Genomic DNA, 18,557 nt, shown 5'->3' on the forward strand with positions numbered 1-18,557 from the left:
TATCCCTATAGCGTCGTGCACGCAAGCCGAACGTCTCATATAAGTGTGAGTTGACCGGCGCACGCTCATTGTTACACAGTACAGTATAGTGCGCGGGTCAACTCGACTAGTGAAATATGGCTGTTTACTTCGTAAGTTCATTTTATTTTTGCTTTTTTCTTTCAATTTATAAGTTAAAATGTTATGGAACTATAGTACATTTTTTTCACGTAAGGTTATAAAAGTCTTTTACGATTAATTATATTATTATAAATAAATATATTTTAGATAGCTTATTACTGGTAGGAAACCAGGAATTTAAAGTACTACAATATTCTTCTCATGAGGTTATTCAACTCTTTTCCCAAGAAAGGCTGATTTTCAGTAACTTAGCCTAAACTTATTAACTTGAGGGGGACGTCATCCAATGACTTCTACCGCCTTAGTTGAGGTGAGGGGGAATGTCAAACTCTTACTGACTAAAACCACCCCGTTGCTATTCGCTAAGGCCGCAGCTCCGGGGTTGTATAGGTAAAGAAATATTTTCTATTTTATTATATTACCTTACTGTATTTTAAAAGACATTTTATTACTAGTGTAACTGACTGACTGAAAGAGGTCGTCAATTAGCCGGACTTTTGAGTTTTTGATAATGGTAAAACGGAGTGAATAGAATTTAAAGGGTAAATAGACACAAGAGAGAGGTAAATAGATGTTAGAACATTTCCAAACATTTATTCAACGTCACGCCTTTTATCTCGGAAGGGGTAGGCAGAGGTGTCCATCCACTTTTCACCATTGATGTTATAAATCCCATGTAATAGTGGTTAAGCCAGTGCCATATACTGGGCTATATGTATCTATTCACCCCTCGAATACTGTCACCCCCGTTTTACGGTACCACTATATATGTTTAACAGTTTGATAAATAAATAATCTCAGTGTCCTATGCCTATAACAATAGATTTTCAACACAACGTACGAACATCAACATTATCGCGATTAGTATAACATCCGTGGAATCAACTTCCTGATTGGAATTAGACAAACCAATTAAAGCGCTTTTGTTTTTACGGAAACAAGGTGTAATCCAATTAAGTTGTTTAGACGCCGACATGTTCTGTGAACATTGAAGTAGATACGATCGTGACCTCACGCAGTTCTTCTTTTATTAACAAGAAGGTACTTTATTATATTATATTAAATGAGTTTCTAGATCATTTTTAGATAAGTAAGAAAACTATTTTCTCTCATAAACTAGAAAAACCTAGAACATGTATGAATATTTTTCCTTATAAAATAAATTAAATTTATCGTCAAACATAATTTAAAAACAACATTAATATTAATTACTCACTAAAATCTGTGTTTAATCATTCATTCTTTTGTTTTAACTAAAATATTGAATTTGTTTTAAAAACACTATTTTCAGTGCCTGAAATACCAAGTTAACGGTGATTTTAAAATAAGTTGCGTAAGAATAATATTTTCGTTTAACATAACAAACTCTGAGGTCATTAACCTCTGTCTCGCACGTTAGATATGAACTCTAGTAGCATTTCTTATTTCCGATCATTAATGAAATATATAGAACTTTGACATTTAAATAGTTAAAATCTCAGTATTGAAATATAAGAAAAACTAAATAAAACCAAACACAAAGCTTAAAGTTAGATTTCGCAAGAAGATTAAATGGTAGTTTTGCATTAGATATGAAATTACTGAAAAAAACATAATTTTCATTTTATTTTACTTAACAAAATAAACATCATTGAAGAAAAACAAAATTATTTTACATTAAAAAGGAAAGAAATAAAAATATTTTCTAGCAGAGCGTGGTTTCGATCCACGGACCTCTGGGTTATGGGCCCAGCACGCTTCCACTGCGCCACTCTGCTCTTGTAAGCCCCCGCTGAAATTTGTAACCGGCTTCTTCAGGCGCGAGGCCGCACGGTGGGCGGTAGATATATTTGCTCACAAAAATATGTAGTACGCTGATAGCATACACTGACAACGATTTTATCTAATTTATTTGAAATAGTTTATATGTGTTTCTTAGATACAAATAATGTAATATACTGTACAGTATCTATATTTCTTCGTCTACACGACTGCGTAACTAATCTAAAAAATATTGAAAACATTAGATCTATGTCCACTATCTAATTTTAATCGACTTCAAAAAAAGGTTCTCAGTTTATCCTGTATGTTTGTGCGCAATCATCTCGGGTTTGGCTGAACCGATTTGGTTGCTGTTTTCAATCTAGTATTCCTTAGACTTAGGAAGATTTTGCGTATATAACACCCGACTTAAAAAAATAGAACATCGCACTTTGCATTTAAAGACGGTTTCCGTTTTTTAAAACATATTAAAATATTTACTTTATTATATTACAGTAAAATTAACGATTAGTAAAATAACTTGTCTTAATTTCTATGATCATGATATTGTTGATACATCGTTCTGCCTTATGCAACGGCAAACAGGCAAATAATGCTTACGATACTAGGAATTAGGCATATAAACAAGGCTCTACACAAACACAACACTAAAACACCAAGACCTACCTTACCTAGAAAACCATAAGACGAAAATCCTCAACAAAAGCAGGTCATCAAAGCCTAGTACACACGCACGACCAGCGACGCGCGTCCCTTGCCGTCCTCACACGTAATTACGACCAAATTGCTCCAACTTGCGTTACACAGTGTCGCAAAAGGAATCGCTCAAACGCTTACTTAAATGCCCCGTGTTTAAGTGCGTGTGACAGTTTCCAATGTGTCATTGTTTTCGTAATCATTTCGCAAGACCAACCGCCGCACTCAGAGATATTTAATGGTTACTTAAACTATTCCTTAGTGACGATTTTTGTATAGAAAACAATACGGTTGTCAAATTCAATACTTTTATAGAAATGTCAAAAACGATTATTTTTCTATGAATTTTGTAGGTGATTGTAAATTATGACGTCATAATTTTTTGCGTCAAATAGTATACTTATTTCGCAAGAAAAATTTAAAAATTAAGTATGTCATCAAATTAATGAATGAAAGTACGATTATATTGGGATATTCTATTGTATTGAAAAGTCAAAATAATTTATTTTTGACCTAGGAAACTGCCCAATTGCTAAGGACTGGGTTAAGTAACCATTAAATGACTCTGAGTGCGGCGGTATGACCCATTACAATGTGTTAGGGAAAAACGGTTACCACGTTATCGTTATCTTGATTGAATAGAACTGGTTAGGTTTTATGTGGTTTTAGAGGACATATTTTTATTTGAGGTAACATGTATGGAATATTTTTACGTGTTTGTAAGTATAAAGATGGTTATCTGTAAAAGTTCCCAGATAAATATAACCTACGTTAAAGTTATTTATAAAGATGAAACAACCTATTTATTAAACAAGCCAACCCATAGCTATGAGCAGTGAAAAAAGTATTTTACAGGCTGTAAACGGAACGCTCCCAAACGCCGCAAACAGGCGATTGTACAAAACCAAGTTTTCTTTTTTTGAATAATGGTATTCAATGTTTATTTTATGTGTGTTTTATTGTATTGTATGTGTTTTAAACAAAAACGATTGAAATGGCGTTTTTCGGGAGCGTTTCGTTTTACACCCTATATGGTCGTCTGAAGCCACGACACGATCATTATTTTAGACAAACATGCATGATTCTGTAGTTCCCTTCCAAATTCATACATCTCACATCGGTATGTGATCAAAAAAATTGATACATAAACCTAAATAAAAGCAAGAACTGACCTACCTATCAGCAATTTCATCAAAACAATAGCTCTCTCAGACAATACTGTAGTACAATTTACTTATCGACCTTGTATAGTTCCCAGCGGTAGTGGTATAGGACAGAAGTTGAATGATCCCTTGACGTGTCACTCCGACGAAATTATTACTCCAAGGTCAAGGGCATAACGACCGTCTTGTATGAATTTTTATCACAAGTACATGTTATGTCAAGTTACAACTTCCAGGAAAGATTTTTGATGTATCAAGTTCAAGAATTTGTTGGAAAATTTGTGAAAAGAATCAAACTATAGATAAAAAAAGGAATGTAATAATTTAATTTGAAATTGGAATATCATTGACATTTATTTTTTTATTAAAATATGTGTGCTAGTAATATTTTTTCGTATTTTAAATTACATTTTTATTTTTATCGTATTTCATTATAAATAAAAAAATAATTAATAAAATTATAATAGCATTATATTAAATTATTTTTATACAGTAAAAAATGTAACAACTTTTTTTTCTTTCAACCTCTTTGTTACGCTTACGACATCTGTGCCAATAGTTTGATTTATTTTCGGCCAGTTTTATTTATATCCATTAGTCGCTGCAGAAAAAAAGCAATTCATCCAAAATTCACTAAAGAGGTTTCATTCTTGTTTAAAGTTGGTCAGATTAGGAAAATGAAACACATATATTTTTTTAATGTTTTATTACATTTGTTCCCAATATCAGCATGGGCGTATCACATAGGTATGGCAGTATGTGACAAATTCAGTTTACGATTGCAATGACCACGGGTAGATGATATAGTAAGTAGGTGAAGGTCCCACCAGACGGACGGTTGTCACATACTAATGTGACAGCTACTTACATACAAGCTTCCTTCCGTTCCGTGCACTCAAATTACACTGGTGATGTGTCCGGCTATAGGATCATAGGAATTATGATCATAGTAGAAGCACATTGCGGTTAAATTTTCCGCAGTTTCCTGTAAAATTAAATAGCCATTGCGGTTAATTGTGGTTTAAAGCGTTATTAAATGATTAAGGTAGTTGTGGATTAATATAGAATTAAAGATTGCGAGCCGATCGTTGATGTTTCCTTGGTAGGTAAATTGTATAATTAATGATTACTGTTTTTTTTGAGGCGGAGAAATCATCTGATAACTTCTGGCACCGGCTAGTCAAACTCTTACTGACTAAAAACCACCTTGTTCAGTAAGAGTCTGACGCTCCCTAATAAATGTTTATTAGTTATGGTAACGAGTGATGGATTTCAATTACTTGTTCACAATTGCAACAGTAATAATAAATCATTAACTATCACGTATTAGTTTACTTACAATATTTACTAAACTACCAGAACTTTTTTCTTTAGAGAACACTTAACAAGACTACCTAGGTAAGTCTTATTGAGTACTGCTCAAACTTAAAATAAAATACATTTAAACAAAAGATATTTAATAGAATCATTCCTTTAAACCAAAAATGTCATGCCTTGAGAACATCACACAGTATAAAACACCAATTAATAATATAAAACAATTTGTGGGAAAAATAAGCAAAGATCGCACTAACTAGCAAACAAGTTGAATATTTATGAACAGTAATTATTCGGATTACCGCAACTGAGCGCACTCGTACAAATGCCTATGGTAATTCTAGTGAAGTTCATTAAAGGATGACGTGGCGCTCAAAACAACTTGTGTGACGGGGGATTAAGGAACTAATATAATGCCAGGTATGGCATGGTGGATGGTAGTACTTAGTACGAGCTACGACATCAGTGAATCGGATACGCAGGTTTCTTAAAATATTTTATCGGCATGAAGGGGTCAGTTCAACTGGAGTGATACTACGACCTCACAGAAAACCGACGTGAAACAACGCTTGCGTTATGTTTCGTTGTGTGAGTGAGGTTACCCAATCTTCCCAATCCTCGATTCCCCATCAACCCTTATATTCCTAACCCCCAAAAGGCCGAAAACATACTTTTAACGCATCTTGTGTTTCGGGTGTTCATGTGCGACGAAGATTACTTACCATGGTGATTCGAATATTCGATTGCGGTGTATATGATAAGCGGCGTATTCAGCCGGAACCCCAGTAAAACCGCTAGGTTATCAGCTCCGGGTCTATGTCTACATATTATGTAGTTAAATAAGATTTTTATACGATTTTAAATTACATAGGTACTTTTTATGCATTACGTTATGCCTAATAAATACCTATAAACACGCATAACTAAAATTACTCTCATTACGGAACAAGCCATCAACAAGCAATGTGCTAGCTAATCGATAAAATTAATCGATTGTGTGTTGTTTATTTTTAACGATTTATGTAATGATGGTACAAAGAAAAATACTCGACTGTCAGCTGATTGACATGCCATGCAGGCATTTATGGGTCAAACACAAAAGGAGAAAAAAATGTTCATACAACTTAAAAACCGTTATTTAAATATCATATCAACATTAAATCGCTTTAATAATTATTTCGTCTGGAAAACTTTTTCTGGATCATAAAAAAAATCAGCTTAACCGAAATTTATTTCATTTTTCTCGCTTTTGAATCTGAAAAGATCCCCTTCTGTAGACTGTTCGGATGGCAGGTAGTTGAGTTCAAGTGATAATTAAAAATATATACAGATACTTTTGATACTTTTAATTCGTTTTATTACATCAGTCATATTATCAAATATTCATAACATAACGAATAAATAAATATATAAACCTTAATTTGGAATTAAACGTCATAAAAATGATGTTCACAAATTTTGGGTCTACTTCTGTAGACAAATAAAATGAGCCTAAATTTGCTAAAGATGAAGGCATCGTTTTTATTTTGTCTCTTGTGTTGGTAGCATTGCATTCTCTGTCATTTGCTCGGTTGTAATTTTACGTAAAGTGCGTGTGATAAGAGAAACTCTTTATATTATTCAAATACACAATTTTTCAGTCGAGATCAGTGTGTCTTTCCTGTGACTAGGATACCTGAGTAAGTAACCTTTGCAAATATATAAAAACATAGATAGTAAGTGCATATGTGGGCGCGGTTTGCAAATATTACATTGCTTAAATTCTTACCTCTAATGGAAGGCTGCCATCTTTGATTTATAAAAATGTGTCTCTCCTGTAGACATCTTTACTGTAGACTTAGTGTCTACAGGAGGGAGGTATGTCAACAGAAGTGAATAATCAAGAACTTTGACTACCTATATTCGAAAAAAAAACAATTGTGTTAATCACTTTTAGCTGATTTATAGATAAGAGGTTCATCTTAATTCATATTATACGTGTATAATGTCTGGGGTCTGTCTGTGGGTTAATTGCTCAAAATCCGATGATGAATTTTTAAGATCATTTAATAAGGTTTTGAAAATATATATTTTTTGTGTTTGATATTATTTAAGATTTTAACACCGAAGTTAAATAATTTATTATATAAATGCTAATGTATTATTATTATTGCAACGTATCTAAGCAAAGAGTTTAACGTAGATTCCATTATTTGGCACTATAGCGAACGTGGTCACGGCAAAGGTGCTTAGTGTACGCGTTAGAACGCGTTTGGAGCTCTGATTGACCGGCTAGAATAAACCAACCAATGTGAGCGCCGAACGCTCTCTCATTTCAATCACATTAAACATAAAACAAACTCATACTAACCCCTCAGTTAGTTTACATGCAGTTACATCGATATTATAATGAGCCTGTAATTCTGATACGCACAGTGAATTTGTTCGTAAGTCGTAACACATTATTTAACTGTTCCACTGCAATGGACGGGGAAACAACATGATTTCTAGATGATTTATATCATTTGACTAGCGGAACTTTACAGTTTAGACAGTTTATAAACTATTATGCTACATAATGGATTTCATGTAAGAAACTTCGTAATTTCGTATGTTGTGGTCATTACGTTATTAGTGTTTGTCCGTTACCTTATTTTAAACATTTCTGACTATTATAGGGTTAATAGGGGCTTGATAGGGATAAAAATAGTCAGAAATGTTTTAAATAAGGTAACGGCAAATACTAATTACGTAATGACTAGTAAAATTTATTTAACAAATAGCTGTATCGTAGATTAACGTAAATATTTTGTCGTAAACCTTCGTAGAGTCGGCTAAGCGCAATATATTTTTTTATTATTAAAGAAGATGACATCGAGCTAGTTTTCAATAAGTTAATCCAATGACTTCTCCCGCCTTGGCTGAAGCGAGAGCGCGATTCAGACTCTTACTGACTAAAAACCACCCTGTTCCTACTCCTGATTTTCGAGCTTACATTTTTTTTAGGGTGGAAAATCATCCAATGACTTCTCCCGCCTTGGGCAAGGCGAAAGGGAGTGTCAGACTCTTACTGACTAAAAACCACCCCGTTCCTTCTCCTGCTTTTCGACCCGAAGCCCCGGTATGATTTTCGAGCTGGAGCACCGATAAACCCAGCTAGATAGTCTGTGTCAGATCCGGATCAGGCATCAACCCTAATGGGCCCCACCTGTGGCAAGGCATAGCCTGGTCACTATTCTAGATTTTGTATCCTTCTAGCAGGCAGGATCAGTACTTCTTTCTCGGCTATGAACCTCGCAACCACTGACACTACACACCTTATTCATATTACTGTTTTGATTGAAGTCGGTTAAATCATAAACTCTGTTTAAGACTCCAATGCACTTAAGGAAAACAAAGCACGCACTCCGCACTGCACGTCAAAACAGGAAAAGTATAACAATTATAAATTCTAAATACATTGGTGGTGATGAGTGATGAGTCAAATTTCACAAGTGACGCGAACCTCAAATGAAATGAATGCAATAACTTGGCCTCAGAAGTGTGACCTACTCGAAGGCTGGACTCCTGATCTGAATTGTAATTATTTACAAACGAGATGTAACCGAGATAACAAGGTGATTTGACATCGTCCTTCGTTTTCTATCGGAATTTTAAGATGGGATATTTCGACATGACCCCATTGAATATGTGAACATCTAGTCCGTCTCTTTGATTGGCAAGGTTTTTGCCTTAGGTTTGTTTTAAGTTAGTTTAAAAATGTGTGTTATGGATAAGACTCAGATTTACTTCCCTTTTAACAATAATTTCACATTGCACACAACCCTATTAGGTACTTTAACACGTTAACTGCCGCGTAGGTCACCGGTGATCTACATTAGTTATTTGCCTTCAACAGTTATCTGTAGGCATTCAAAGGATTTAGAATAGTAGAACTAGGCAAATATAGTATAAAAGGTATGGATACTTCAACCACATTTCTGTTTTGATTAGGAACTACTATTGATTTTAAATTGAATGAACAAAATTAAGTTAATATTCTCTTGTTTCCAGTATCTGGTAGCGGCAGTAGTCGCAGTGGTGAGTGCTGCGCCTCCCCCACCACAACAGCGATACCCTCAGCAAGCAGGACTGCACCAGCTAAATCCGTATGTAGCTTTCTTACTATTCTATCATCACCAATTTAAATAAGGCTGACGTTGAACAAAACTAACTTGATATGGATAGACATATTAAAACACGCACAATAATTATAAAACGTCGTGGTGGCTCGGAGGTTTAAGACGTCCACTTCTCATGCATAAGGGTGCGGGTTCGAAACCCACCAACGGCAAGTACCAATGTGACATTTTCCGAGTTATAGGTACTTTCTAAGATTATTTAGACACCACTGACAAACGGCGAAGAAAAACATTGTAAGGAAACTTGGGCTTATAATTTCTAATTATACTTTTTAAATCGCCAACCCACATTGAGCAAGCGTGGTAATATACGCCCAAACCTTATCCACGTAATAAGAGGCTTTGGTCAGCAATAGCCACTAATAAGATGATAATGTGATACTATAAAAATTATAAAACAATTGAATGTTTATGAGTAAAACAAACTATTTCTTTACTTCACAGACTGGATTACTTTATAGAGCAACCAGTTGATAACTACTACAGACCGGCTGAACAGAAACAAGGTTAGTGCTGTGATTAGATCTGGCTTTATAATCACTTGCATGTCGTTTCGAAATTGTGGAAGTAAAAAATAACTATAAAACCTGCATACGTCCTGAAACTTCAAACACTTACGAAGTCCCGAGGGCACCACCTACCAAGCCCCAAATCACCTACCAAGGGTTGGGATTATCCCAATCCGGAGCTACATCCAATTTCCCGGGGCTCCGGCTCAAAGTAGCAAAAGGAACGGGGTGGTTTTTAGTCAGTAAGAGTCTGACACTTCCTCTCGTCTCACCCAAGGAGGGAGAAGCCACAGAATATTTTTCCCCCTCAAAAAAAGGCGTTGGGATTATGTTATAACCAACCCCGTTTTAAGAGGGAGGCCTTTATTTAGCTGTGTATAATGTACATATTTTAGTTAAAGATCCTCATAATGATTGAGATGATAATGATGATAAAGACCCTTATCATTTTTACAGTTAGTGTAAATGGTCCTCATGGTGCACCTGCTCGTCTGGAGTCCTTAGAGCCAGACAGTGAAGTCGAGCTGGTACCAGGAGTACAGCAGCCACAGCAACCTCCACAACAGGTAATTATCTATAACTCATTTAGACTTTACGCCTACACTTAAGCCTTGACGCCTCATGTACTTTTAAAGCAAGTAAATGTAGAGTGAATAATGCAAATCTTTTTTTATCAGGCACTTACAGTAATTTGCTTTATAGTTAGTCCTCTTTTCCCCGGTTATGTACTAAGTGCCAGGCAATAAGGAATATGGAGTGATTTTTTTAAACTTGAAAATATATTTTTTGTACTTTTACAATCCCTTTCTAAGCATTTACCTGTTGGACAAATAAGACAGTCAAGTCATTTTGTCGGAGGCTACATATTTATGACTGTGTTTTCAGAATCCAGTAGCTCCTAACATACCTGGACTAGTGCCTGGACAAAGAGTTTTCATAGTGCACATGCCAGTTCCCGGTTACAGGTAATTATTGCCATAATACGTATTACAAAGAAGAACTAGTGTACTTAGAAGGTCATAGATTCGTTTAGATTATTTTTGTGTAATAAATCTACCTTTTTTCTTCTTTTTTTTCAACGTTGTTCCATACTAGTAATTTACTTCTGTGTCGTGGTGTGTTACATAAACATACAAGTTAACATACACAATGACATACACATGACACTCAGTACCCACAATAATAATTTGTGGATCAGACAAAGATTTGCTCCATGCGGGAATTCCGCTACACGTTGCGCGGCAGCCTGTTGCCTAGCCACCGCGCCAACTATGCAGTCAAACTGTAACTTATTTTTATCTTTTTCAGCCCCGGAAGCATTGGAGGCTACCAACCTGTGTACATAGTTGCTGCAGCGCCGCAAGGAAACGCTAGGTTCCCAGGAAATGGTAAATTAACTGTCCTTATTCTAAGTAACTTCATGGCGAAGTCCTTTTGTAGAGTCATCTGCAAGATGCCAAAGCTAATCTGGAATGTGATACCTTCTTGTTTCTCATTCTTCTTCAAATGTGAAAAAGCAACAAAAAATACTGACACTTTCTGCTACAAAACCTACCTACCTATTTGATCTAACTGGAATAAATTCAAAAGATTTCCAAAGAATCTTCAAAATTGAAATTCTCAACTACTTATAGCATGCAGTTTTTCGAGCCTATTCGACCCTTCCAGGGCTTTAATTAGAATAATAATAAAAATAAAAATGATCCTATATTCAAAAATTCCTTGTTACTTTCCAGGTTTCCAGAACACAGTTCTCGTAGACCCATCAGGTCACGGCGTCGTGAACCCGTATGCTGGTTACAACCGAGGTCTGGTGCAGCCACAGGTGCTGCCCTCTCCCATCGGCTACCAGAACCGACCTTACGATCTGGTGTACCAAGACGCTGGACTTGTTAATGCGTAAGTTCCTGGTAAAAGAAAAAAAGCTTAGAATTCTCTCGGAGACCTGTATTATAATTATTTTTATATTTATGGCTTTAATTTTGTCATGATCGTCTAATCATATTCTACTTACCATCAGGTGGGATTGTAGTCAAGCATTAGTTTTTATCGAATAAAAAAATATATATATTCTTCATCATTTTGTTGCATTTCTCCCACAGCGCTGGTCAACCTGTCCAAGCAGATGGCAGAGGTCCCATCCACTTCTCTCAAAATGTGGGACTCCAAGGACCAGTCAACCCTGCAGCCTATCAGCCCGTCGCCCAACTTGCCCACCCAGGCCAAGTGCCTAACTTGAGAGTACCCAGTGGTAAGGACCATTCACCTTTAATTTCATTTAACTAATCCTATCCACTAAAGATGTAAAATAAACTTTGAAATAATATAAACTTTGAAACTTTGAAATAACTTTAATGATAATTGAAAAACAAACATATGTCATACCTGTCTCCGATTGGGGTAGACAGAGGCAATGGAAGCTTAAATGCCACGATTCTGGCATCATTGGCATCAACGAGACCTATCAATCTGTTCAAAATTTCTCAGTGAAAAATCAAAGATTACAAAATTTCAAGATGAACTATTTTATTATGGTGTGAGCAAAGCATCATTATATCATAATATTAATTTTAAAACTAAACTTCGTTCTCATGATGATACTATATCAGCAGGTGCCCCAGCTCAACTGAAACAAGGGACTGAAGATGCCAAAGAAGCTGTTGATGCCAAATCGAACCACAGAGCACAACCCCTCACACGAAACAAAGCGTAGCTCAACGATACCAACTAGTGTACTGTGATCCAACAAATTTATATTAATTTAGAAACTATAGAAAATTACATTTAATTCGAACACCGAAATAAATGATGAATGATACGTATAGTTGGATGCAAACTTAATGTGAATATATAAATGCTAATAAATTGTCAAGCCATGGCATTATAATTTTGCACATCGCCTCAGTTCTCGCAATAAAGTTTGCATCGAACTGTACATGATAATTAAAATTAAAGCAATGCAGTGTAGTTTCTTATATTTATAACGAAAATTTAATGTTAAAATATATTTTTGTGAATTGTTCACTTGGTCGTTTTTTTGTCTCAATTTCTACTTCCAACAGACCGCTATGCTAACAGAAGAATACCATACTACGATAGCTTAAGGGATCTCATATAAAGTAAAAAATTAATACCACTATAGGAAATGTCCAGTTGCAGTGAATTCGATATTTAACATCCTCCACCAGTTAACGCATACACTCTCAATTATATTACCCAGTTCTCCCCTCAACTTAAGTAAACATAAACAGCGATTTCCAGTAAAATTCCTTAGAAAATCCTGCTTTACCAACTGTATAACTAATATGGAGCGACATCGCCCTACTATCGGCAGGACCGGTCGCTTTCTCCTATAATAAATTAACAGCATCGCGAATTACAGCGCTATCTATCAGATAACTAACCAGTATCACTAGTAAAATTGCCCGAGATTTATAATCAGCTCCATTTCCCTTTATATGGTGAAAAACGGTTACATTAAATACCTCTGTCAGTTTCGCTCATACATGCAATAAGATTAACGAGTTGAGGTCTAGAGTTCTTCATATTTAAGTCATCGTAAAGTATCGTAAGTAATTGGCTGGTCGCAAATCTGCCAGCGTGTTCTGATTTTGAATGCTTTACATCTGTGGGTTTTGCTTTATGGGTCCTTGTTGGTGCTAAAGATGGTTTGTGGTGTACCACTATAAATCCTTTACATACAAGAGTTGGCAATTTCTGTGCCTTTGCCTAAATCACCATTACAGATAAAACTATTCATATAACAGTTACGAATACCCTTTCAACTACCTCTTCCAGCAATAACGGTATCAGCAAAGATGCTCACTTAGGTACTGATTAATTAATACTTCTGCACATTTCTATGTTTTTAATTTCAATGAGGCCAAATTATGAAATACTATGATTAAGTAAATACAGGAAATTTAACTTTCCTTTATAAAACGAAAGTGTCCAAAAACTAGTTCGTGTCAAAATTAACGATCATATCAATACAAAACATTTATAAAAAAATAATCGAATAAATACTTCCTGAAGTGAGATTGCCATCATTAACAATATTAATACTTCCTTGTAGAATCTAACTTTTATCTGCGAAACTGCTACCGTTAGCACTTAAACTGCATTTTATCGTCTCTAACGGAGCCTCATCCTGTGGCGTTCAATCCTATAAAGTATAAGACTTACCAACTTACATTTACTATCCAGAATCATCCATATCATCCCTATTCCTTCCCAACAAGATTCCTTTTCCTACATCCACCATTTCTCCAGGTCTAAAGAGAAAATTGTCAAGTTCCGAGAATGGTTACCAGTTTATGATCTCCAAAGGAATCGGACGTATAATTATGGCCAATTGGAAATGTGATTGGACATAAATAACAGATAATTGACTCGAGATGGACGTGGACGGTTTAATTCAATTAAATTGTAATGTTGTTTCAATTATTGTGTGTTCTGTCCATTAGTCATTCTCGTTGGTCAGGTGTTTTTAGGGTTAAGGTGATACATTTTATTAATTTTTTTCGAAGATATTTTTTCTGGTCAGATAGCCATGAATGAGATAAGAGTTCTAAATAGTAGTCTGATCAAAATGCTTTAACATTTGAATTTTTATAATTTCCTATCTACATCAATGACGTCTTGTGAAGAGGTTATTTTATCTTGTTCCTTTAGTTGACACCAATAAGCCTTCAAAACGGACAGGTAGAAAAAATCTTCCAACAATTTCGAAACTTTTTACTGCGATAATAACCGTAAATATATTAAATTACACACACTTGTCGTTTTGCTAAAATAAAAAGCTATAATTCGTTCCAGCTAATAGACCATCAAAATTTCTATCATTAAAAAGAAATAAAAGCTAAGAACAAAACAATCGCAAAAAGCCCACAAACCGCATTTTGTTTATTTTCATTGACCTGCATTGTAGTGGCCTTGATGCTGCATCATTATATTACGATCAATCACGTACAAGAGCCGCTCATGATGGATGGCCATAAATATGATTCAAAACTATAGGTGCAGTAATGTGCAAATTATATCACCACAAGCACAATCGAATTTGTCACTTATCGTCTCCAACTTAAAGTTCATAGCTCCATCACAACAGATGAGATGTATATTATATCAGTATTTTTTATACCAACTTTAATGGCCGATCCAAAACCAATTAAGCTAGATCTGTCAATATCTTCGCCGACACTTATAACACAAAACTAGTTTGATGGACAATACTCATCAAAGAGGATCATAAATTTTTGGGCGTCTGATAATGATGACTCACTTGAATTAAGATGGAATCGCTTTCCAAAGGAAAGGTGTCGAGAGATCGTTGCAATTATCAACGTTCGGTACGATGCGAGGCAATTATGATCTTTTTGCTGTGGACCCGTTATCTTGGCTTAGATGCGCGGCAAAAACGCAACTGGCGCAGTGTGGAGTCTTTCGCCGCCGTGGGCGCACGCTACCGCCACGCGAACTTACTCTAGCATAATGTCACCTCGGGCGCTGTTCGTACTCGTCGCTATAGCCTGCATCGCGCAGGCAGCGGCCCGGCCGGTGAAGAAGACCCTCAACTTCAACATGTTTGTGCTCCGACCTAAGGAAGGAGCTGCTGACAGATTCCTGCTGTCAACCGACGGGGTCTCAAGGTTTGGCCCAATATTGGAGATGTTCGTCCAAAGGTTCCAAGGGTTAATGTCTGTGAAGCTGCCCCAGGACCAGCTGAACAGTATATCTGTTCCTGATGCTCCATCGAGTGTGAAGGGTGAGGTGCCTATGGGTAACAATGCTGAAAACGAAGTTGATGGCGTCCAGGAGTCCAAGATGCCTGGCATTGTGGTCAGGCCCTCGCGCACCAAGCCAGGGACGTACGAAGTGGAGATTGACATGGTGGTAGACGACGGCCAACCAGATGAGAAGACACAGTAACTGGTGTTTATGTTCTAAGATCAGCTCCAAAAAGTATGAGATGTGTTAGTATATGAAAATAATTGTGTATGATTTGAAATTAAGGGAATGTTTGGTAATGTGTTGATTGAGAAATTATAACATTTTATTAGAATAGTATTAGTATTCTTTGTTTATGGTATAGGTAGGATAAATAAATATTTTTGTGTAAGACAATAGCAACACAAGTATTGACTCTCTACACCTTGTTTGGTCTTATTATCGTGATATTATTATTTTCTGCATTTATTTATTTTAGTTTAGTTGTTAAGTTAAAGTCGTAATATTATTTATTTGGTTGTCCTTGCCATATCATAAGGTTTTAGTGTTCGTAATAAATTATTTTACAATTTTCGTTTTTGTTTATTTTTTTCATGTTTGTAAACAAATTGATTTATGATTATTTTATTTATTTCTTATGTATGGATATGTGTAGCCCGCGTATGGATTTAAAAATTATTGTGTACATTTTCTGTGGTTTTCTCGATAATTATCGAAAGATGTTTGATTATAATTAGACATTGATGACATTTTAGTATTAGATTATTGAATCTCATTATTTTATACTAGATTTATAAAATGTGGCAAACAAGACTTATCGAAATATATCATCAAAATTACCTTTTGTTATCTATCTGTGTTATTAGAAGCAGAATTTAAGTATCACAAGGGCTTATTACTTGAATTCCAAGTTTAGCTACTTGTGCATTATTCAGAATTTCAAAAACGAGAAATCCAACAAGAAATTATTACAATGTAGTTGCAATTTAACATTAACAAGATAGTCGATAATAAGGAGAATTAATAGCTTTCCCATAATATTGACATTAAAATTAAAACAAGAAATCAGACAAAGAGTGTCAATTAATGATATTGTGAATAGCACATTAATTTTATTTGAATCACAAGTGTATCAGTATTGCATTATAAAAATCAATGAAATTATGTTTAATACGCAAAGTATCAGTATTTTTATATTTTTATCTGCTCTCGCATTAAAAGTTTTCGCTAGGTAAAAATAAACCGACCTTAACTAAATATAATTGAGCTAACAAGAATTAAGTTATTATAGTATTATGTTATCCCTAAGCAGGTAAGCAGAGATGCACAATACGGCAAGTAATACCACTGTACAATCTACACCCACTTTTAAACATTTGTGTTGTAAGTCCCATGTAATAAAGGGTGAGTCATATACTGGGTACAATTCCAGACCCCAGGCTACTCTAAGAAAAATGAAAATAGCCCAATAATGCTTAATGAAATGAATGCTTAATGATATTCATTTGTAACTAAATCTCTTTCTTTTCTAATTGAGTAATAGTTACATTGATGTATTGTCAGTAATCACGAAAAGAAAGTTATGTTACCACGTAAATAATATTTATTTCAGCTTCTCAGACTGAAAGTATCTTTCGAAATGCGTGAAATATACAAATACTAGTTATTTTATAGCAAATCTAAAAGGTTGTTGAACCTAATTAGCTGTAATTTATGAAAATTACTAACTGATGTCAAGACCTTTCGCGATTACTTATAATTTTATTCATTCTCTTGAAGCTACCGTTATAATTTTATTTCAGGCAATTAAGATAATAATGTTTTTTTTTTATTTTCATTCACATTTTGATTATAGGTAGGAACTTTGTTCTAAGTTTCTTATCTTAAAAAAATCTGAAATAATTTATTTGAAACTAAGGGTTTAACTTCATAGAAAAGGTCGTTTTTTGAGAGGGGACAATCAACCAATGTCTTCTCCCACTTTAGGCGAGGCGACAGGGAATGTCAAATTCTTACTGACTAAAAACCACCCCGTTCCTACTCCTGCTCTTAAAACCAGAGCCCCGGCAATCCGTCAGGTCTTTTTCGGTTTCATCAGCGCTTAATGGGACCCATCTGTTGTGCATGATCTTATGGCTAAGGATCTTATGGATTATAAGGATATTTTTCATATTTAAATCCGATATTTAGACTTGTAATATTACTTGAACTAGCAAAATAACCTAAACAGTTAGTAATAAATAAGGAAACAGTAGTGTTGTGGTGTAGAGATAACTAAGGTTTAAGACAGTAACGGCACACGCGGTTATCTAGTAAACCGCACATAATCATTCCTACGTACTTAGTAATGGTAACTTATGTTGTACACCTGCTTGTTATTATTTTAAAGAACTTGTATTACAAGCTTGAGGTCATCATCATCATCAACAGCCTATTAGTAGCCACTGCTGACCAAAGCCTCTTCTCGCACGGAGAATGTTTGAGCATTAATCACCACGCTTGCTCAATGCGAGTTGGCGATTTCAAACTTAATTATAATTATATTCCTCACGGCGTTTCCCTTCATCGTTTGTCAGTAGTGTTTAAATAATCTTAGAAAGTACATATAACTCGGAAAACGTCACGTTGGTACTTACCGTTGGTAGGTTTCGAATCCGCACGCTCATGCATGAGAAGCGGGCGACTTAAACCTCCGCCACTACGACATCCCGTCACCGCTTAACTCTGCATTTTTTAACCAGAGAACCTGCTATAGTATGTATGACGAATTAATCGATTAGTAATCGATTACCTTACACCTTTTTCCACAGTTGTTTCTTTAGATGACAGACAAACAAACAGTTACTCGGACACGGGATAGACATAAACGCGTGAGCACAGTAGCGAAAGTACGCTAAACGCGGAAGTTGCGCGGACGCATCGCGCATGCTAATCGTGCGCATCTTAATACTCATATATCATTGTGTACGTACTTATGTAAGTGGTGGCTAATATCACCGACTTATAGTCATAATACGCCACGTTGGAAGTAGTAGCCTGATGAATAACAAGGAGTAAATTAAGGCTAATGTGCTTAAATGTCTACTCATGTATACTCAAGG

At 35.3% G+C, this 18,557-nt stretch overlaps 1 protein-coding gene and 1 non-coding gene across 3 annotated transcripts; one reads left to right on the top strand and one right to left on the bottom strand.

Annotated features, from left to right (window-relative positions):
- Positions 1–12,750, top strand: LOC118262101 (uncharacterized). 2 transcript variants are annotated; one of them, XM_050701353.1, is made up of 9 exons: positions 1–131; positions 9,090–9,184; positions 9,662–9,723; positions 10,183–10,292; positions 10,612–10,691; positions 11,035–11,114; positions 11,463–11,625; positions 11,829–11,977; positions 12,336–12,750. In XM_050701353.1, the coding sequence occupies exons 1-9, from the start codon at positions 117–119 to the stop codon at positions 12,437–12,439; spliced, it is 858 nt and encodes a 285-aa protein (XP_050557310.1). In that variant the 5' UTR covers positions 1–116; the 3' UTR covers positions 12,440–12,750. The 2 variants fall into 2 exon arrangements, with proteins under 2 accessions (XP_050557310.1, XP_050557311.1); XM_050701354.1 differs by having other exon boundaries at positions 12,339–12,750.
- Positions 1,806–1,877, bottom strand: Trnam-cau (transfer RNA methionine (anticodon CAU)). Its single transcript has one exon. It is a non-coding gene; the product is annotated as a tRNA-Met (tRNA).
- Positions 12,751–18,557: the final 5,807 nt, after the last annotated feature.

The sequence above is a fragment of the Spodoptera frugiperda genome, chromosome 20 (genome assembly GCF_023101765.2).
Source record: "Spodoptera frugiperda isolate SF20-4 chromosome 20, AGI-APGP_CSIRO_Sfru_2.0, whole genome shotgun sequence".
In the NCBI taxonomy this organism is placed as follows: domain Eukaryota; kingdom Metazoa; phylum Arthropoda; class Insecta; order Lepidoptera; family Noctuidae; genus Spodoptera; species Spodoptera frugiperda.

Coding starts and splice junctions, on each gene's coding strand:
- LOC118262101 (XM_050701353.1), top strand. Junction 10,293..10,611: donor CACAGCAACCTCCACAACAG/GTAATTATCTAT, acceptor CTGTGTTTTCAG/AATCCAGTAGCTCCTAACAT. Junction 11,978..12,335: donor TAACTTGAGAGTACCCAGTG/GTAAGGACCATT, acceptor ATACTATATCAG/CAGGTGCCCCAGCTCAACTG.